Here is an 18,401-nt window from a genome sequence, read left to right as displayed (position 1 = left end):
CCAAGAGTTCTAAATATAAACACTACTTTAAGACATTGTATAACTACACAGTCACTACCTGGCACCCGACATGTGCCTAATTCTACGGGGTCTGAGGTAGGATATGAAGTACTAAGAATTCATAAAATACAATGAACGTGAGGTAGGAATACACAAAACATATAGTGAACGTGAGGTAGGGATATATAAAATATAGTGAACGCTTCTTTTACAGCAAGTATGACTTTTTAAGTTTCTTGGTTCCTTGGGTCCCTCACCTCAGCCTCCCAAAGGGCGGGATTACAGGTTGAGCCACTGAGCCTGGCTTAAGTGCATTTTTAAAAGGAAAAAGGAGGCAGTTCTTAAATTGTTTACCAAAAATTTATGTTAAAATAACATAAGCTGTTGATGGGCTATACAATGTTCTTTGTATCACAAATTTCAGGAACATGAAGTTAGCACATTGGGGTCACATGGTAACATTCATATGGTAACATTCAGGTCATTTATCAGCTATTCTGGAAAATACAGGGAAGGAAAGAAGAAACAAAATGCCTTGAAACAGTTACCCCTGGGCATGACTGCAGGGAACATGACTGAAGTCTCATGTTCCTGTCTCTCTGAGCCTGATAAATTTTGCAGACCTGTCATTCCTCAGGCTGCTCTGAGCCACTTTTCTTTCTCTCTGTGCTGTTTTCATTCCTAGCGGTGGCATGTAAGAGTTCCAATCTCCTTGCATCCTTATTACCTCTTGGTATTGTCAGTGTTATTTTAATTTTAGCCATTCTAGTAGTCATGTAGTGGTATCTTACTGTGGGCTTAACTGATAGTTCCCTAACTGGTTGTTGATGCTGAGCATCTTTTCATATGCCTAATGGGCCTTCTTATTATCCATTTTATTATTCTTTTTCTCCAAATATTCAGCCTTTGGTTCAATTGAGCTCTTCCTTTGGTTCTATTTCCTTATTCGGTTCTTTATTATTTGTTTCCAGAGAGGAAGGGGAGGAGGAAGGAAGGGAGGAAGGGAAAGAGAGAGAGAATGAATTTGCTATGCTTTTCTCACTTATTGATATTCTGTTTTCTTCTAATGTACATTTTCCTGTAAGCATGGCTCAGTATTCTATATTTTTGGTTATATAATAATAATAATTATTATTATTTTTGAGTCGGAATCTCACTCTGTTGCCCAGGCTGGAGTGCAGTAGTATGCTCACCACCACTGCAGCCTCAACCTGCTGGGCTCAGGTAATCCTTCTGCCTCAGCCTTCCAAGTAGCTGGAACTTCAGGCATGCGCTACCACGCCTAGCTTATTTTTTGATTTATCGTAGAGACAAGGTCTCACCAAGTTGCCCAGACTGGTCTCGAATCTCTGAGCTCAGGCAATCCTCTTGCCTCTGCCTCCCAAAGTGATGGGATTACGGGCTTACGTAACCACACCCGGCCTTACATTATTTTTATTCAGTTCAAAATACATTCTAATTTCTATTATGATTTCTTCTTGACTCATAGTTTATTTCATAAGAGTATTGCTTAATGTTCAGAGTTCAGGCTCCAGATAATGTTTTTGGTAATAACTTTCTTTTATTTTTAAGTTGGAGTCTCACTCTGTCACCTAGGCTGGAGTGCAGTGGCATGCTCACGGCCACTGCAGTCTCAACTTCCACCTCAGCCTTACAAGTAGCTGGAACCACAGGCACCCACACCCACACCCAGTTAATTTTTTTGATTTATTGTAAAGATGAGGTCTCACCAAGTTACCCAGGCTGGTCTCAAACCCCTGGATTCAGGTATTCCTCTCACCTCAGCCCCCCAAAGTGCTGGGATAATAGATGTGAGCCACCACACCTGGCTCGTTATTGACTTTCTACATATGATTTCAGTTTTTTGAAATTGTTTGAGACTTGCTTTATGACCCAGAATATGGTCAACTTTTTAAATGTTTATGTATTAATGAAAAGAATAGGGATTTATGCAGGTGTTGAGCACAGTTTTTTATTTTTATTTTTTATTTTATTGATTTATTTTTGAGTTGGAGTTTTACTCCATCGCCCAGGCTGGAGTGCAGTGGCATGTTCACAGCCACCCCAGCGTCAACTGCTGGGCTCCGGTGATTCTTCTGCCTCAGCCTTCCAAGTAGTCAGAACTACAGGCGTGAGCTACCATGCCCAGCTAATATTTTTATTTTTGAATGAAAGTTTCACTCTGTCACCCAGGCTGGAGTGCAGTGGCACAATCACAGTACACTGCAGCCTCAACCTTCTGGGTTCATGCAATCCTTTCACCTAAGTCTCATGGATAGCTGGGACTACAGGCGTGTGTCACCATGCCCAGCTAATTTTTAAATTTTTTTTTGTAGAGACGAAGTCTTGCAACGTTGCCTAGGCTGGTCTTGAGCTACTGGGCTCAAGCAATCCTCCCACCTCAGCCTCCCAAAGTGCTCAGATTACATACATGAGCCACCACGCCTAGACTTAGCACAATTTTTTTGTGTGTGCTTTGGTCAGTTTTGGTATTTATATTGTTCTAAATCTTATATAAACTTGATTTTTTTTGGCTGCTCATTCTATCAATGACAGAGAATTTTAGAATCTCTCACCATGATTATGGTTTTGTTTATTACTTGTAATTCTGTCAGTTATAATTTGAGACCATGTTATTAGAACAATGGAATTTTGGATTTATTGTATCTTCCTGGTAGGTTGAACTTTATTTTTATTATTTTATTTTATGTTTTTCCAAGTTGGAGTTTCACTCTGTCACCCAGGCTGGAGTGCAGTGGCATGCTCCCGGCCACCACAGCATCGACCTGCCGGGCTCAGGTGATCCTTCTGCCTCAGCCTTCCAAGTAGTTGGAACTATAGGCATGCGCCACCATGCCCAGCTAATTTTTCTTGATTTATTGTAGAGATGAGGTCTCACCAAGTTGCCTATGCTACTCTTGAACCGCTGGGTTCAGTCAGTCTTCTCATTTAGGCCTCCCAAAGTGCTGGGATTATAGGTATGAGCCACTGCACCTGGCTGAACTTTATTTTTAAAAAATTTCTTGTCGGCCGGGCTCGGTGGCTCAGCCTGTAATCCCAGCGCTTTGGGAGGCCGAGATGAGTGGATTGCCTGAGCCCACGGGTTCGAGACCCGCCTGGGCAACTTGGTGAGACCTCATCTCCACAATAAATAAAAAAAAATTAGCCGGGCCTGGTAGCGCGCGCCTGTAGTTCCAGTTACTTGGAAGGCTGATGCGGGAGGATCGCCGGAGCCCAGCAGGTCGAGGCTGCGGTGGCCGGGAGTGGCTACTGCACTCCAGTCTGGGTGACGGAGTGAGACTCCAACTCAAAAAAAAAATCCATTCTCTCTGGGCATAATATTCCATCATATATATGTACCACATTTTAAAAATCCAGTTCACTTTCGATGGGCAGCACAGTGGGTTCCATGTTTTTGCTATTGTGAATAGTGCTGTAATAAACATACGAGAGTAGGTATCTTTTTTGTAGAATAATTTAGTTCGTTCAGATATATTCCCTGAAGGGAGATTGCTGGGTTGTATGGAAGGTTGATTTTTAGATCTTTTAAAAATTGCTATACTGTTTTCCACAGAGATTGTACTAATTTACACCCCACCAACAGTGTAGAAGCATTCCCTTTTCCCTGCATCCTCTCCAGCATCTGTTGTTTTTTGAGTTATTGATGATGGCCATCCTGACTGGAGTTAGGTGGTATCTCAGTGTGGTTTTGATTTGCATTTCTTTCTTTTTTTTTTTTTTTGAGTAGGAGTCTCACTCTGTCATCCAGGCTGGAGTGCAGTGGCACACTCACGGCCACCCCAGCGTCGACCCGCTGTACTCCAGCAATACATCTGCTTCAGCCTTCCAAGTAGGGGGAACTACAGATGCACACTATCACACCCAGCTAATTTTTTATTTATTGTAGAGAATGAGGTCTTGGCAAATTGCCCGGGCTGGTCTTGAACCTGCGGGCTCAGGCAATCCCTTCACCTTGGCCTCCCAAAGTGCTGGGATTACAGGCTGAGCCACTGAGCCCAGCCTGCATTTCTTTGGTGGTTAGTGAGGCTGAACATTTTTTCATGTATTTATTGGCTACTTGTATGTCTTCTTTTGAGAAGTATATTCATATTGTTTGCCCACTTTTTACTAGGGCTGCCTGTTTTTTTCCTTTTGGCATGTTTGGGTTCCTTGTAGATCCTGGATGTTAGGCCTTTGTCAGATATACAGTTGACAAATATTTTTTCCCATTCTGTGGGCTTCCTCCCCACTCTCTTGATGATTTCTTTTGCTTTTGCAGATGCTTCTCAGTTTGATGAGGTCCTACTTGCCAATCTTATCTCTTACGGCAAGGAATTTTGGAATTTTGATCAAGGATTGGCTGCCTATTCCAATTTCCATAAGGGTATCTCCGTGTTTTCTAAGATTCTTATAGTTTGAGACTTTACGTTTAGGTCTTTGATCCATTTAGAGCTGAATTTTGTGTATGGTGATAGGTAGGGGTCCTGTTTCAATCTTTTGCATGTGGTCAGCTAGTTTTCTCAGCACTATTTACTGAATAGGTTCTCCTCTACCCAGTGTTGGTTGGTGGAGTCTTTGTCAAAGATGAGTTTGTTGAGAAATTGAGGTTTTGCTTCCAGATTCTCTATCCTGTTCCGTATATGCCTGTTCTTATACTAGTACCAGGCTGGTTTTGTTTTTGTTTTTGTTTTTGTTTTGAGTAGGAATCTCACTCTGTCCCCCAGGCTGGAATGCAGTGGCACATTCATTGCCACTGCAGCCTCGACCTGCTGGGCTCAGGTGATCCTTCTGCCTCAGCCTTCCAAGTAGCTGGAACCACAGGAATGCACCACCATACCCAGCTAATTTTTAAAATTTATTGTAGAGACAAGGTCTTGCCAAGTTGCCCAGGCTGGTCTTGAACCCCTGGACTCAGGCAGTCCTCTCACCTCTGCCTCCCAAAGTGCTGGGACTATAGGCATGAGCCACCACGCCCAGTGTACCGGGCTGTTTTGATTATTATAGCCTTATAATAAAGCTTAAAGTCTGGAAGTGTGATACTTCCCACTTTGTTTCTTTTGCTCAAGATTGTTTTGCCTATTCCTGGTTGTTTATGCTTCCACATGAATTTTTGTATTGTCGTTTTCAGATCCGAGAGGAATGATGTTGGTAACTTAATGAGTATTGCATTGAATCTGTAGATTGCCCTGAGTTGGATGAACATCTTAACAATGTTGATTCTTTCAATCCATGAGCACGAGATATTTTTCCATTTGTTTGTGTCTTCTTTGATTTCTTTGATTAGTATTTTGTAGTTTTCATTGTAAAGGTCTTTCACTTCTCTGGTTAGGAAGATGCCGAGGTATTTCATTTTTTTAATGACTTTTGTGAATAGGATTGTGCTTTTTATTTGGTTCTTTGCTAGTTTGTTGTTGGCATATAAGAATGCCACTGTCTTCTGCATGTTTATTTTGTACCCCAAGACTTTGCCAAAGTTATTTATCAGTGCAAGGAGGTTTTTTGACAGATTCTCTCGAATTTTCAAGGTATAGGATCATATTGTCAGCAAAGAGGGATAACTTAACTTCCTCTTTTCCTATCTGGATATCTATGATTTTCTTCTTTTATCTTATTGCTCTAGCTAGGACTTCCAACACTCTGTTGAACAGTAGGGGTAAGAGAGGGCACCTTTGTCTTGTTCTGGTTTTCAGGGGAAATGCTTCTAATTTCTTACAGTTTAGCAATATGTTGGCTGTGGATTTATCCTAGATGGCTCTCACTATTTTGAGGAATGTTTCTTCTGTGCCTTGGTGCTCAAGGTTTTTTATCAGGAAGGAATGCTGGATTTTATCAAAAACTTTTTTTGCATCTAATAGTGTAATCGTGTGGTTCTTGATTTTACATCTGTTGATGTATTGAATTGCATTTATGGTCTTGTTGATATTGAACCAGCCTTGCATCCCAGGGATGAAACTTACTTGGTCATGGTGAGTACTTTTTGAGATGTATTGTTGGATCTGATTGCTGGAATCTTGTTGAGAATTTTTACATCTATGTTCATTAGGGATATTGGCCTGTAGTTCTTTTTCTTTGTTGAATCTTAACTCTAAATGAAAATTTTCTTTCATAATTTTCTTTTTTGTATACTATTTGATCTTAATCAAATCTTTACTTAATCCAAGGTCACTAAAAGTTTTAATTTTTTTTCACTGATACCCGGTTTGGATATCAGTGTGATGTTAGCTTCATAAAATGATTTGGGGAGAATTCTGTCTTTCTTGATTGCCTGAAATACCATGGGATTGGTATCAGCGCCTCTTTGTATGTTTTGTAGAATTCCGCTGGAAAGCTGTCTGGTTCACAGCTTTTTTCCATAGGTAGTTTTCTTTTCTTTTCTTTTCTTTTTTGAGTTGGAGTCTCACTCTGCTGCCCAGACTGGAGTGCTGTGGCATGCTCCCGGCCACCGCAGCCTCGACCTGCTGGTCTCTCCCTATCCTTCTGCCTCAGCCTTCCAAGTAGCTGAAACCACAGGCACATGCTACCATGCCCAGCTAATTTTTTTTTTTTTTTGATTTAGTGTAGAGACGAGGTCTTGCCAAGTTGCCTGGGTGGGTCTCAAACCCACGGGCTCAGGCAATCCACTCACCTTGGTCTCCCAAAATGCTGGGATTACAGGCTGAACCACCAAGCCCGGCCATAGGTAGTTTTCTTATGATGGAGTCAATTTCTTGGGTTGTTTTGGTCTATTTAGGGTCTTAATTTCTTCTTCTTTCAACTTTGAAAGGTTGTGTGCTGTCAGAAAGTCTTCCATTTCATTTAGGTTTTCAAATCTGCTTTTTTGTTGTTGTTGTTGCTGTTGTTGTTGTTTTTGAGTTGGAGTCTCACTCTGTCGCCCAGACTGGAGTGCAGTGGCCGCTCCTGGCCACCGCAGCCTCGACCTGCTGGGCTCCGGCGATCCTTCTGCCTCAGCCTTCCAAGTAGCTGGAACTACGGGTACGTGCTACTATGCCCAGCTAATTTTTGATTTATTGTAGAGATGAGGTCTCACCAACTTGCCCAGGTGGGTCTCAAACCCGTGGGCTCAGGCAGTCCACTCACCTCAGCCTCTCAAAGCCATGGGATTACAGGCTGAGCCACTGAGCCTGGTTCAAATCTGCTTTTTATTTGTTTGTTTGTTTGTTTTTTTTGAGTTGGAGTCTCACTCAGACGCCCAGACTGGAGTGCAGTGGCCACTCCCGGCCACTGCAGCCTCAACCTGCTGGGCTCCGGCGATCCTTCCTCCTCAGCCTTCCAAGTAGCCAGAATTACAGGCATGCGCTACTATGCCCGGCTGATTTTTTGATTTATTGTAGAGATGAGGTCTCGCTGCCCAGGCGGGTCTCGAACCCACGGGCCAAATCTGCTTTTTAAAAATCGCTGTTGTTTCCCCTTTCCTATTATTTCATATAAATAGAATCATATTATATGTAGTATTTCATGTCTTATTTCTTTTGCTTAGGGCATGATTATTTTGATTCACATATGTTTCAGTAGTTCATTTAAAATAATTATTGGGTAGAATTCCATTGTATTTTTTATTGATTTGCTGATAGATGCACATTCAAGTTTTCTATCAAAAAAAGGAAAAGCAGATGTAAAAAATTGTATTTAGGTCCAATTTAATAATTTTTCTTTCATAGTTCATTATTTTTTGTGTACTATTTATTCTTTTTTTGAGTTGGAGTCTCACTCTGTTGCCCAGACTGGAGTGCAGTGGCTGCTCCCGGCCACTGCAGCCTTGACCCAGGCTCTGGCGATCCTTCCGCCTCAGCCTTCCGAGTAGCCGGAATTACAGGCACGTGCTACCATGCCTGGCTGATTTTTTATTTATTGTAGAGATGAGGTCTCACCAAGTTGCCCAGGCGGGTCTCGAACCCATGGGCTCGGGCAGTCCACTCACCTCAGCCTCCCAAAGGCACAGGATTATAGACTGAGCCACCGAACCCGGCCTATTTATTCTTAATCAAATCTTTGCTTAATCCAAGGTCACTAAGAGTTTTAGTTTTTTCTCTAAGTTTTATGGTTTCAGCTTTTACCTTTAGGTCTGTGGTCCTTTTTTAGTTAATTTTTGTGTTTTATGTGAAACCAAGGTCAGCTCTTCTTCCTCCTTCTCCTCCTCCACCACCTTTGCATGTGGTTGTCCAATTGTTCTATCTTCATTTGTTGAAAAGACTACTAATTCTCCACTTTGTGTCTTTGTGAAAAGTCCTATCTAGAGACACACATGTGGTTGTCTTTCCTGATAAGATGTTGAGATCCATAAGTGTGCTTAAGTGTGAGGCAGCCACATTCTATCCCTTACAGTGACCCCAACAGCCTTTCTCATTGTGATTTTAGAGTAATACATTGATTTACTAACACCTTTCAATGGTGATCAGCAAGGGTTCACTTTCAGTATCTTTTTAAACTTATGGATTTTAATATATTTTGCATGTTTAAATCCACTGCAGTTATTATACTTTTTGATGTCCAAATTGTCCCATCTTTGGTCTGGGAGAACCTCTTTGGCTCTTGAGGTTTTGGCACAACTCCAGCAGGCTTTGATGACTTTCTTGCTCTGCCATGATAAGAAGTTCTGGGTTCCTCTGTACATTTCCTGCTCTGAACCTGGAATCAATTGTTTATCCATTGAGCCTTGTTTCTTTAGTGGGACATGCTATTTGGAGACCACAGTTTGGGTGTTCATTACTACTGCATTGGCTGGTATTATTATTTTTATGCTTCTTTAGCAGAAAGATCTGGAAAGTACTTTTTCTTAAATGAGAAATTTTTTTTATTATATTGATATTTCCAATTCCAATTTAGGAGTACAGAGTTTTTACTTAACAGCTATAGTATTGTATTTGTATTTCTTTTCTCTTAAGCATAAAATCTTGGTTTCTAACCATTAACTAAAGTTCTTGTTTGCTTTATCTCATAAAATATGTACAACTGCTTCAGAGCAACAAAAACCAGATAGCATCATTACTACCATTATGACTACTGAAAATGGCTCAAAGGTTTCTGGTCATTATTTCTGTCCCCGGGGTTCATCCAACAGTGGGACTCAGTCTCCTGCTTTGGAGACACACGAGTAGTTCCTCTCCAGTGAATCTACCACCTGGATAAAGAACTGCATTCATTTGCTTCATTTTGCTTTTTTCCTTAGGATTCTGTTTTTAATATTTTTCTTTCATTTTTTGGTAATTATGCAAAACACTTGCATCATTCCAGAGTCAAAAATAGAATTCTGTGTCCTGTGGGAATATCCCTCAAGGACTGAGAAAAAAATGAAAAACAAAAACAGTCTAATTCTCAGGTAGGCAAAAACTGACAGTATACTATCTTCAGAAACATATTCAAACTCTAAAGTTATTCTATTTGATATATAAAATAATACTTCCCTAGAGAGAGAGAGAGAGAGAGAGAGAGAGAGAGAGAGAGAGAGAGAAAGAGAGAGAAAGAGAGAGAAAGAGAGAAAGAGAGAGGATAGATAAGATAGATAGATGGATAGATAGGATAGATAGATAGATACAAGGGAGGACCCCAATAAACTGGAATTATTTTTTTGGAAGACAGGCCCCCTGTAGTACAGGATTCTCCTTGCTAGGCAAGTGTTCTAGAAACTCATCTGCATCAGTGTACCAGTTAGCATTGCTGTGAGAGGCTGTGATTGGCTTCAGTGAATTTATTTTGGAAATTATTTCAATGTGTTTGCTCATTTCATGATCGGTGATTTACATAAACAATTTGCCCACACCCTGCTGAGTGTTCAGCAGTTTTTGATCAAAAATGGTATGACCCCTGTGCCTCATCCTTCCTATTCACCCAATCTTGCTCTGAGCGACTTGTTTTTGTTTCCCCAGATGAAATAAGTTCTCAAAGGGAAATGTTTTGCTGATATGGAAGAGGCAAAACAAAAAATGGCAGAAGCATTAAAAGGCATCAAAGTTGACAAGTTCAAAAACTGTTTTGAGCATGGGAAAAAGTGTCTTGATGGGTATATTGCATCAAATGGGAGAGTACTTTGAAGGTGACTGAAGTTCAAACATATAAGAATAAATACACATTTAAAAAAAATAAATAAATTCTGCTTTCTTTGGGTCCCCCCCTCATATCTATCATCTACCTACCTAGCTATCTATATTTATATGTCTGTATCTATATTTTTGTCTATGAGAAGGGGGACCCCCAAAATGGAAATATCTTTTGGAGGGTGAGCCCCTTGTGGTACAGACTTCCCCTGCTAGGTAAGTGTTCTAGGAACCCATTGGCATCAGTGTAGCAGCTAGTGTTGCGAGAGCCTGTGTTTGGCTTCAGTGATTTTTGGGGGGAGATATTTTCAATGCATTTGCCCACTTCATCATGAGTGACGTACAAGCACACCTGCCCATACCATGCTAAGTGTTCTGCAGTTTTTGACCCAAAATGACATGACCCCTGTGCCCCACCCTCCCTATTCACCTGATCTTGCCTGAGTGACATTTTTGTTTCCCCAAATGGAAAAAGTCCTCAAAGGGAAACGTTTTGCTGATATGGAAGAGGTAAAACAAAAAATGGCAGAAGCACTAAAAGGCATCAAAATTGGTGAGTTCAAAAGCTGTAACAGTGGAAAAGAGTCTTGATAGGTGTACTGTACCAAATAGAGAGTACTTAGAAGGTAACTGAAGTTTAAACATGTAAGAATAAATACACAATTTTTTACAAATTTTGCTTTTCAGGGGATCCCACTTGTATAAATATAGGTAGGTAGGTAGATAGATGATAGATAGATATAAATATAGATACAGATATGTAAATATAGATAGGTAGGTAAATAATAGATAGATGTAACTACACATACAGATATGAGGGGGAACCCCCAAACCCCCAGAATTAGCATTTTGGAGGGCAGGCTTCATGTATTACACTTGGAATTTGTTCCTTTGAATCAAATGGTCAACCAAAGTTTTTATCTGGAAGTTTAGAGAAGTCTGCATCATGATTTGTGGAAGAAATGTCCCAAGTTGTGGTACACAGATGACTGGTTCTTACACCATGACAATGCAACTGCCCATACCATGCTAAGCGTTCAGCAGTTTTTGACCAAAAATGACTTGATCCCTATGTCCCATCCTGTCTATCACCTGATCTCACCTGGAGTGATTTTTTTTGTTTCCCTGGATGAAAAAAGTTCTCAAAGGGAAACGTTTTGCTGATGTGGAAGAGGTGAAACCAAAAAATGGCAGAAGCACTAAAAGGCATCAAAATTGACAAGCTCAGAAACTGTTTTGAGCAGTGGAAAAAGCATCTTGATAGGTGCATTGCATCCAACAGAGTACTTTGAAGGTGACTGAAGTTTAAACACGTACGAATAAATACACAAGGCCAAGCGCGGTCACTCAAGTCTGTAATCCCAGCACTTTGGGAGGCTGAGGCGAGAGGATTGCCTCAGGGGTTCAAGACTAGCCTGGGTAACTTGGCAAGACCTAATCTCCACAATAAATTAAAAAATTAACTGGGTGTGGTGGCTTGTGCCTGTAGTTCCAGCTACTCGGAAGGCTGAGGTGGAAGGATCACCTGAGCCCAGCAGGTTGAGGCTGCGGTGGCAGTGAGTGTGCCACTGCACTCCACTGGGCAACAGAGTGAGACTCCAACTCAAAAAAAAAACAGAAAGAAGAAGAAATACATAATTTTTAATAAACTCCACTTTTGGGTCCCCCCTCATATGTAAATATAGACAGGCAGGCAGGCAGGTAGGTAGATGACAGATATAAATATAGATAATATATAAATATAGACAGGTAGGTAGATAGGTAGATAATAGACAGATGAGTCCAGAAATCCCTTTCTCCTCCATCTGGATTCCTCTTTTGCCATGGGTGACTGTTTTAATAGTTTGGAGCTTATCTTTGCATTTATAGCACAGGAGCAGTTGTGCACACATGCTGCTTTCCATGTGGGCGGTGGGAGGTGCCCTCTGTTCACTGTCCCCGCCTGAAGTGTTCTCATCGTCCTGGAGACAGACCTGTTTCTTCATGCAGCTGCTGGGGAAGGACTGACAACGTGGGCGTTTCCAAACCCCAGTGTTTGTTGTATCAAGCAGAGCTGTGGTGAATAGTCCTGCACACGAATCATTCTGTGTTTTTGTTGGTGCATTCCAGTCTTTCAGATGCCTTCCTAAAAGTGGGATTGGCCAAGAAGTAAAAGCATATCAGAAACAGAAATTTCAAAAGCTACATTATGTCTCATCCTGTGATGTACCCTCTTTTATTTAACCTTTGGGCCATTATTATTATTATTATTACTATTAGCGTTTCTGTTATAAATACTGTTGTGAGCACATTTGAGATCGCATCTCATGACATTTAGATTATTTCTTTGGGATGGATTCCTAGAAGCAAAACAGTGGGGTCAAGGACATGGGCCTCTGTACTAGACATCAGTCTACACAGCTGCTTTCTCACTGCATGCTCCCTGCCCATGGCCCCTTTTCTTGCCCAGTCCCCACTTTTTCTTCCCTGCCCATATGATCCTGTGGCTTACACCTCCTCAGTGACTATCTGAAGCCTCTAGAATGAAGGTGCAGCCCCCTTGCTGCCCCCACCAGGCCCTCCAGAACTGGCTGGTGCCCATTTGTGGCCCAACCTCACCTGTCATTTCTTGCCACACCCCCACCTGCCTACTCACCCCACTGAGCTACTCTAAAGGTTCTTCTGCAAACAGTCCTGCTGCCCCCACCTCCGAAGCTTGCAGAGTGAAGCTGTCCTCACACATTTCACTTGTTCGTTTCAGCTTCTGCATCCTCTTCCAGACTGCAAGCTTCTTGTGGGTGGGGGCCATGTGTCATGAAGCCTCCTATCCCCAGTGCCCAGGCCTGAGATGCTCAGGCAGGTGTGGCTCATGGGTGGAGGCCTCTGAGGTAGAAGCCTTTCCTGTTTCATGGACGATGGCATGGGCCCTAGGGAATGCAACGTCACCATTGTTCAGTGTTTCAGGCCTTTGCCTGAGCTGTTCTGCCTCCTGTGGTCACTTAGTGACCTATAGGCATCTCTCAACACCACCTTGGGAAGATGTGCCGGGCACCTTGCTGTGCTCCCTACACTGGACATGTGGCAGTTGCAGCTCATTGGTCCTTACCTGAGGCCCTCCTGGGCACTTTCTTTCCTCTCTATTCTGAGATTGTCCTGCCCAGATGAAAAGACCTGGGAAGCAAGGGTTAGCTGTTCCTACTCTCTTCCTCTTGTCCTCCTCTTTCTCCTTCCCTTCCCTCCTCCTCCCCCTTTACCTCTTCTCCTGTCCTTCCTCTCCTTCCTCCTCCTCCTCCTTCTCTTTTTTCTCCTTCTGCTTTTCCTCATCCTCCTGCCCCTTCTTGATTTATGCCTGCTGGAGTCTGTCTGACCTGCTGCCTGCACTTCCTCCCCACACACTGCCACTCCAACATTTTGAGTGCCTGGGCTGGGCTCTCTGAAATGAACCCATACTTTGTGTCTTGGACACAGTTTCACCTTGAGTTCCTCTACCATGTTCTCACCTTTTCAGAGACCACCCCAACTATTCTGGCCCTCCACACCCCTCCACACTCTCTCCAGAGTGGCTTTCTTCGCTGATACATCTGACATTTATGTGTTTGCTTTCCTGTTCCTAGAGTGAGGAGAACTGCTCTGTCAGTCTGTCTTAGTCACAGGGCCTGGTAGCCTAAGCCTCTAAATGTTTATTGAATGAATAAATAAATCTCCTAGGAAAATGTTTTCTTCTTTGGAATTTCTTTTCTTTTCTTTTGTAGAGATAAGATGTCACTATGTTGCCGAGGCTTGTCTCGAACTCCTGGGCTCAAGCAATTCTTTTGCCTCGGCCTCCCAAATTGCTGGGATTACAGGCGTGAGCCACCATGGCTGGCCTTGGAATTTCTTTAGACTTGATGAAGCTGGTCATGGTGTACAGGTTTGCTGAATCATTTCTGCTTGGCTTTATTGAATTTTCTTTCCAGGGGTTGTACAAGGCAGACAAACGGTTCGGTCCAGGCATCGAGACCTACCCTGATGGCAGCCAGGATGTTGGGCTGTGGTTCCGGGAGCACCTCATCAAGCTGTGCACCAGGATACCTAGTGGCTTCTCCCTGCTCAGTTACCCTGAGTTCTCCAGCTTCCTCACCTGCACTTCTGCTAGAATCAGACTCTCAGAAGAGGACACCATGAAGTGGGGCCTGAATGAGGGACAGGACCCCTTTTTCTATGAGTATAAGCGTTTTCTTCTGAATGAAGACCTAACGCTGCCTCCAGAAATGCACATTTACTCAACTGACAACTGTCATCTGCCCATGACATGCTCTTTCCGCAAAGAGCTGGATGCCCAGATCTTTGTTCATGATATACCTCCATTCATCGAGGATGGAGAGCCCTGGTTTATAACAAATGAGACCCCTTTGTTGGTCAGAATCCAGAAGCAAACTTACAAGTTCAGGTGATCAGTCTATTCTTGCTCCTCCATCCCAAGGTGGGTTCCTGAGGTCCTCAGCTCCAGTTGTTGCTATGGGCCTTAGTAGCTTCCGGGGCTGGCCCTCAGGTTAATGTAAATGCACTTCTCTCATTAAGTGACTGATATAGCCCGATAATGGAGCGGGGTGCAGCCTCCACCATGATTGTGAGCTGTGGTGGGATCCCTAGGGAGGGGAAGGCGATGGGGGAGCCATCCATGCCTGCATAGAGGAATAGGGGTCCCAGGATCCCACCCACCCACTCTTAGGGAAAGGCATGAATGGGAGGCTGCTTGCTGAGCATGTAGCTAGGGGAGGCCCACATCTGGTGTGGAGCTGGGAAAGGATGTTGCCGAGGAGATACTCCTGAGTTTGTGGAGGTAAGGGCAGATTCTGGCTCTTGGACCAGTGTACATTTCTTCTCACATAGGTCGTAACTAGTGCCCCTTGACCCCCATGGTCATGTTTGTGATGAGGTGTTTATGGGTCCAGTCTCTGCTTGGGGTTGACGTGGAGATAAGGGTTTGTTATTACTGATATGTGTTAAGGCAGGCTATACCTGAGAGCCAAGAGTGGGAGAATAGGGCAGGAATGGCAAGCTGCTAGGCCTGTGGTTTCTCCAAGAATAGCCTGAAAAGCCGGAGCTGTGCTGCTGGTCTTCAAAATACTCTCCCACCCTACCTGGAGCTCCAGAAAAATCAACTGCCACCTAAGGAGAACTGTTAATTTCTGGGCAACATGGCAGCTGTTAAATTTCTGGGCAACATGGCGAGACCTTGTCTCTACAAAAAAAAAAAAAAAGAAAAAAAATTAGTTAGGCATGGTGGCACACTCCTGTAGTTCCAGCTGAAGGCTGAAGCAGAAGGATCACCTGAGCTCAGCAGGTTGAGGCTGAATTTGCTATGAGCACGCCACTGCACTCTAGCCTGGGCGACAGAGTGAGATTCCACCTGCCTCCCCCAAAAAAGGAGAAGGAAAATTTAAGAATACTGTAATTCCTTCCCTAAACTTTATCTTCAGATATCACTAAACTATTTTAGAATGCATATTTCTAAGCACAAGTGACTATTTGCCATCCATCCATGTAACACTCATTCATCTATCCATTCACTGATACAGTCACCCACCAACCATCCATTCATTCATCCATCTATGCAAGCATCCATCATTCACCCATTCATTCATTCACCCACCCATTCATTCGCCCACTCATCCACCCATCCATCCGTGCAACCGTCTACCATCTATATAAGCAACTGTCCATCTGTCCATCCGGCCATCCATCCATCCATCCATCCATCCACATAACCCTTCATTCATCCATCCAACGGTTCATCCACCCATCCATTCAGCCATCCATCCATCATGCTAACATCAACTGAGCCCCTAATTGTTTAGGACCATTAGGTAGAGAGGTCACTGTAAATCCACATATTCTTGGTTGTGAATGGGGTTATGTACACGCAGGAGGCTTCCATGTTGTGTGGTGAATAAGTTGTGGGACATGTGTGTTCTTGTTAAACAGAAATAGAATGAGCAGAGGGTAGAACATGGATGTTGGTGCTGAGAGGTGGGCCTATATGTGTGCTGACCTTCCCCACACCAGAACCCCTGCTGTGAGAGCCCATTTCTCAGCAAACACAAAATGACTCAGATGAATCAGAGATGCACAGGGTGCACTTGCAACCAGCATGTCCCTGCTGAAACAGATATTTAGTCTGAACATTTTTACCTCCAGGTAGCATGTCCCCACCACCATGTGTACTGCAACTGACTATGACTAGCTGAGGATACAGCCATCCAGGCTCAGGGTGTTCAAGCAGTGAACAGTAGGGGGAGAAAGAGGGCCCCATGCATTGAGGCAGTGGGGGAGGGAGGGGCACTGAGGAATGAGGAGGGAGGCTGCCTGCCCTGGGCCCTTTCTGGTGGGAAAAGGTGCTGGGTACTGCAGAGCCTAGTCCTGTTGTGTTGCCAGGAACAACAAGGCCCACACCAGCTGGAACATGGGTGCCATTCTGGAGGGGAACCGCAGCTGCTTTGCGTGCCACGGGCCCAAGGAGCGGCTTTCCATGGAGATGATCCTGAAGGCCGAGGAAGGAGACCACGACTGGATTTATGGGATCCTGAGGGACAACTTTGTCAGCGCCGATGTGGCTGATGCAAAGGGCTACACTGTGCTTGCCGCAGCTGCCGTAAGCCCCCTGACCCTCTGGTCAGTGCCCATGGGAGGGCTCAGCTATGAGCATCATACGCGAGCATTGGTTGTCTCCCTCCCACACTCAGGAGAGGAGTAAAGTATGGGGGGCACTGATGTGTCCACATCTGCTCTTCCCCATTAAGTAGAAACCCACTCAGCTGAGCATGGTCAAAGGGAAGAGAAAGTCTTGGGACAAGGTGACCTTTCCATTCCTCTTTCCATACTTGTCATCTCGCCACCAAGCTCCAGTGTGAACATCACTCCCTGCACTACCATGGGGCAGCCTCATGGGGGGCAGCAGGATGCCCAGTGACCCTTCTCACCCCTTACCTAGGGTCAGGTGTGCTATCGTGAGTCTGGTGTCCTCTTCCTCCAGGTGCATTGTCACAATGACATTGTCAACCTTCTCCTGGACTACGGGGCTGATGTGAACAAGTGCTCGGATGAGGGCCTCACGCCCCTCAGCATGTGCTTCCTCCTCTACTACCCTGCCTGCTCCTTCAAGCCCAACATTGCTGAGAGGACTGTGCCTGAGCCCCAGGTCAGCCTGTGTGGCCACTGTACCACCCACTGTGCCTCCTCTGTCCTCTGTCCCTCTACCTGAGTGTCCACCCTGCCATCTCCCTCCTCCTGCATGGACCAGGCTTATACAAGGCAGATTAAAAGAGAAGACCATTGGGAAAGAGGACAAAAAGACAGAGCCTGGGCATCCCTAAGGTGTCCTGAGCCCCTCACTGCAGATGCTGAGGGATATGTGTCCCTTTTGTGCCACATGCACAGCAGCTCGGAGTCCTGAAACCTGCTGTGCAGGAAAGGGACTCTGTGGAGAGAGGGAAGGCATCTGCAGCAAAGTCCTCCGGGCAGGGCCCAAGAATCTGAATTTTCAACAGTTTCCTGGTGATGATGATTAGGCTAGTCTAGTGATCACACTTTGAGAGCTGTGACTCAAAACAAAAACAGGCAGAGTGCAGTGACTCATGCCTGTAATCCCAGCACTTTGAGAGGCAGAGGCAAGAGGATTGCCTGAGGCCAGAAGTTTGAGAGCAGCCTGGGCAATATAGTGAGATCTCATCTCCACAAAATATCAAAAAAAAAATTAGCTGGACATGGTGGTGCACATCTGTAGTCCCAGCTACTTGGAAGGCTGAAGCAGAAAGACCACCTGAGCCAAGCAGGTTGAGGCTGCAGTGGCTATGAGTGTGCCACTGCACTCCAACCTGGGTGACAGTGAGACTCAGACTCAAAAAAACAAAAAACAAAAAAAAAACAAACCATGGAGAACAGCACTACATATCAGAAATACAATTTTTTGAGTGGTCATATGAAAAAAGTAAAACAGAGGAAATTTATTTATTTATTTTTGAAATAGAGTCTCACTATGTTACCCAGGGCTCCTAGGCTCAAAAATATCCTCCTACCTCAGCCTCCCAAGTAGCTGGGATTGCAGGTGCCTACTACCATACCTAGCTAATTTTCTGTTTTTTTTTTCCCATAGAGACTGTGTCCTGCTTTGTTGCCCAGGCTGGTCTCAAACTTTTGGCCTCAAGTGATCCTCCCATTTAGCCTCCTAAAGTTCTGGGATTACCGGCATGAGCCATAGTGCATGGTGGGGGAAATTCATTGTAATAATATTCTTTCTTTAGCCGAATGCATCCAAAATATGGTCATTTCAGTGTGTATTTAGTACAAAGAGCATTAGCAAGACATTTGCCACCTTTTTCTCAGGCCTCCCCTTCACACTTGCAGCCCAGC

The 18,401-nt window shown here is 44.0% G+C and overlaps 1 protein-coding gene across 1 annotated transcript in view; it reads left to right on the top strand.

The window, feature by feature from the left end:
* The window catches only part of ANKMY1 (ankyrin repeat and MYND domain containing 1), a 71,536-nt gene that overhangs the window by 28,333 nt on the left and 24,802 nt on the right, over positions 1-18,401 (top strand). The window contains exons 4-6 of the mRNA XM_008054248.2: positions 13,967-14,439; positions 16,428-16,644; positions 17,026-17,190. Coding sequence (XP_008052439.2) covers positions 13,967-14,439; positions 16,428-16,644; positions 17,026-17,190 — 855 coding nt within the window. The remainder of the gene's footprint in view (positions 1-13,966; positions 14,440-16,427; positions 16,645-17,025; positions 17,191-18,401) is intronic.

Source organism: Carlito syrichta, unplaced genomic scaffold, assembly GCF_000164805.1.
Source record: "Carlito syrichta isolate Samal-C Ts95f unplaced genomic scaffold, Tarsius_syrichta-2.0.1 Scaffold289289, whole genome shotgun sequence".
Lineage (NCBI taxonomy): Eukaryota > Metazoa > Chordata > Mammalia > Primates > Tarsiidae > Carlito > Carlito syrichta.
Note: the sequence above shows the minus strand (reverse complement) of the source record. Positions and strands in the feature narration are given on the sequence as shown.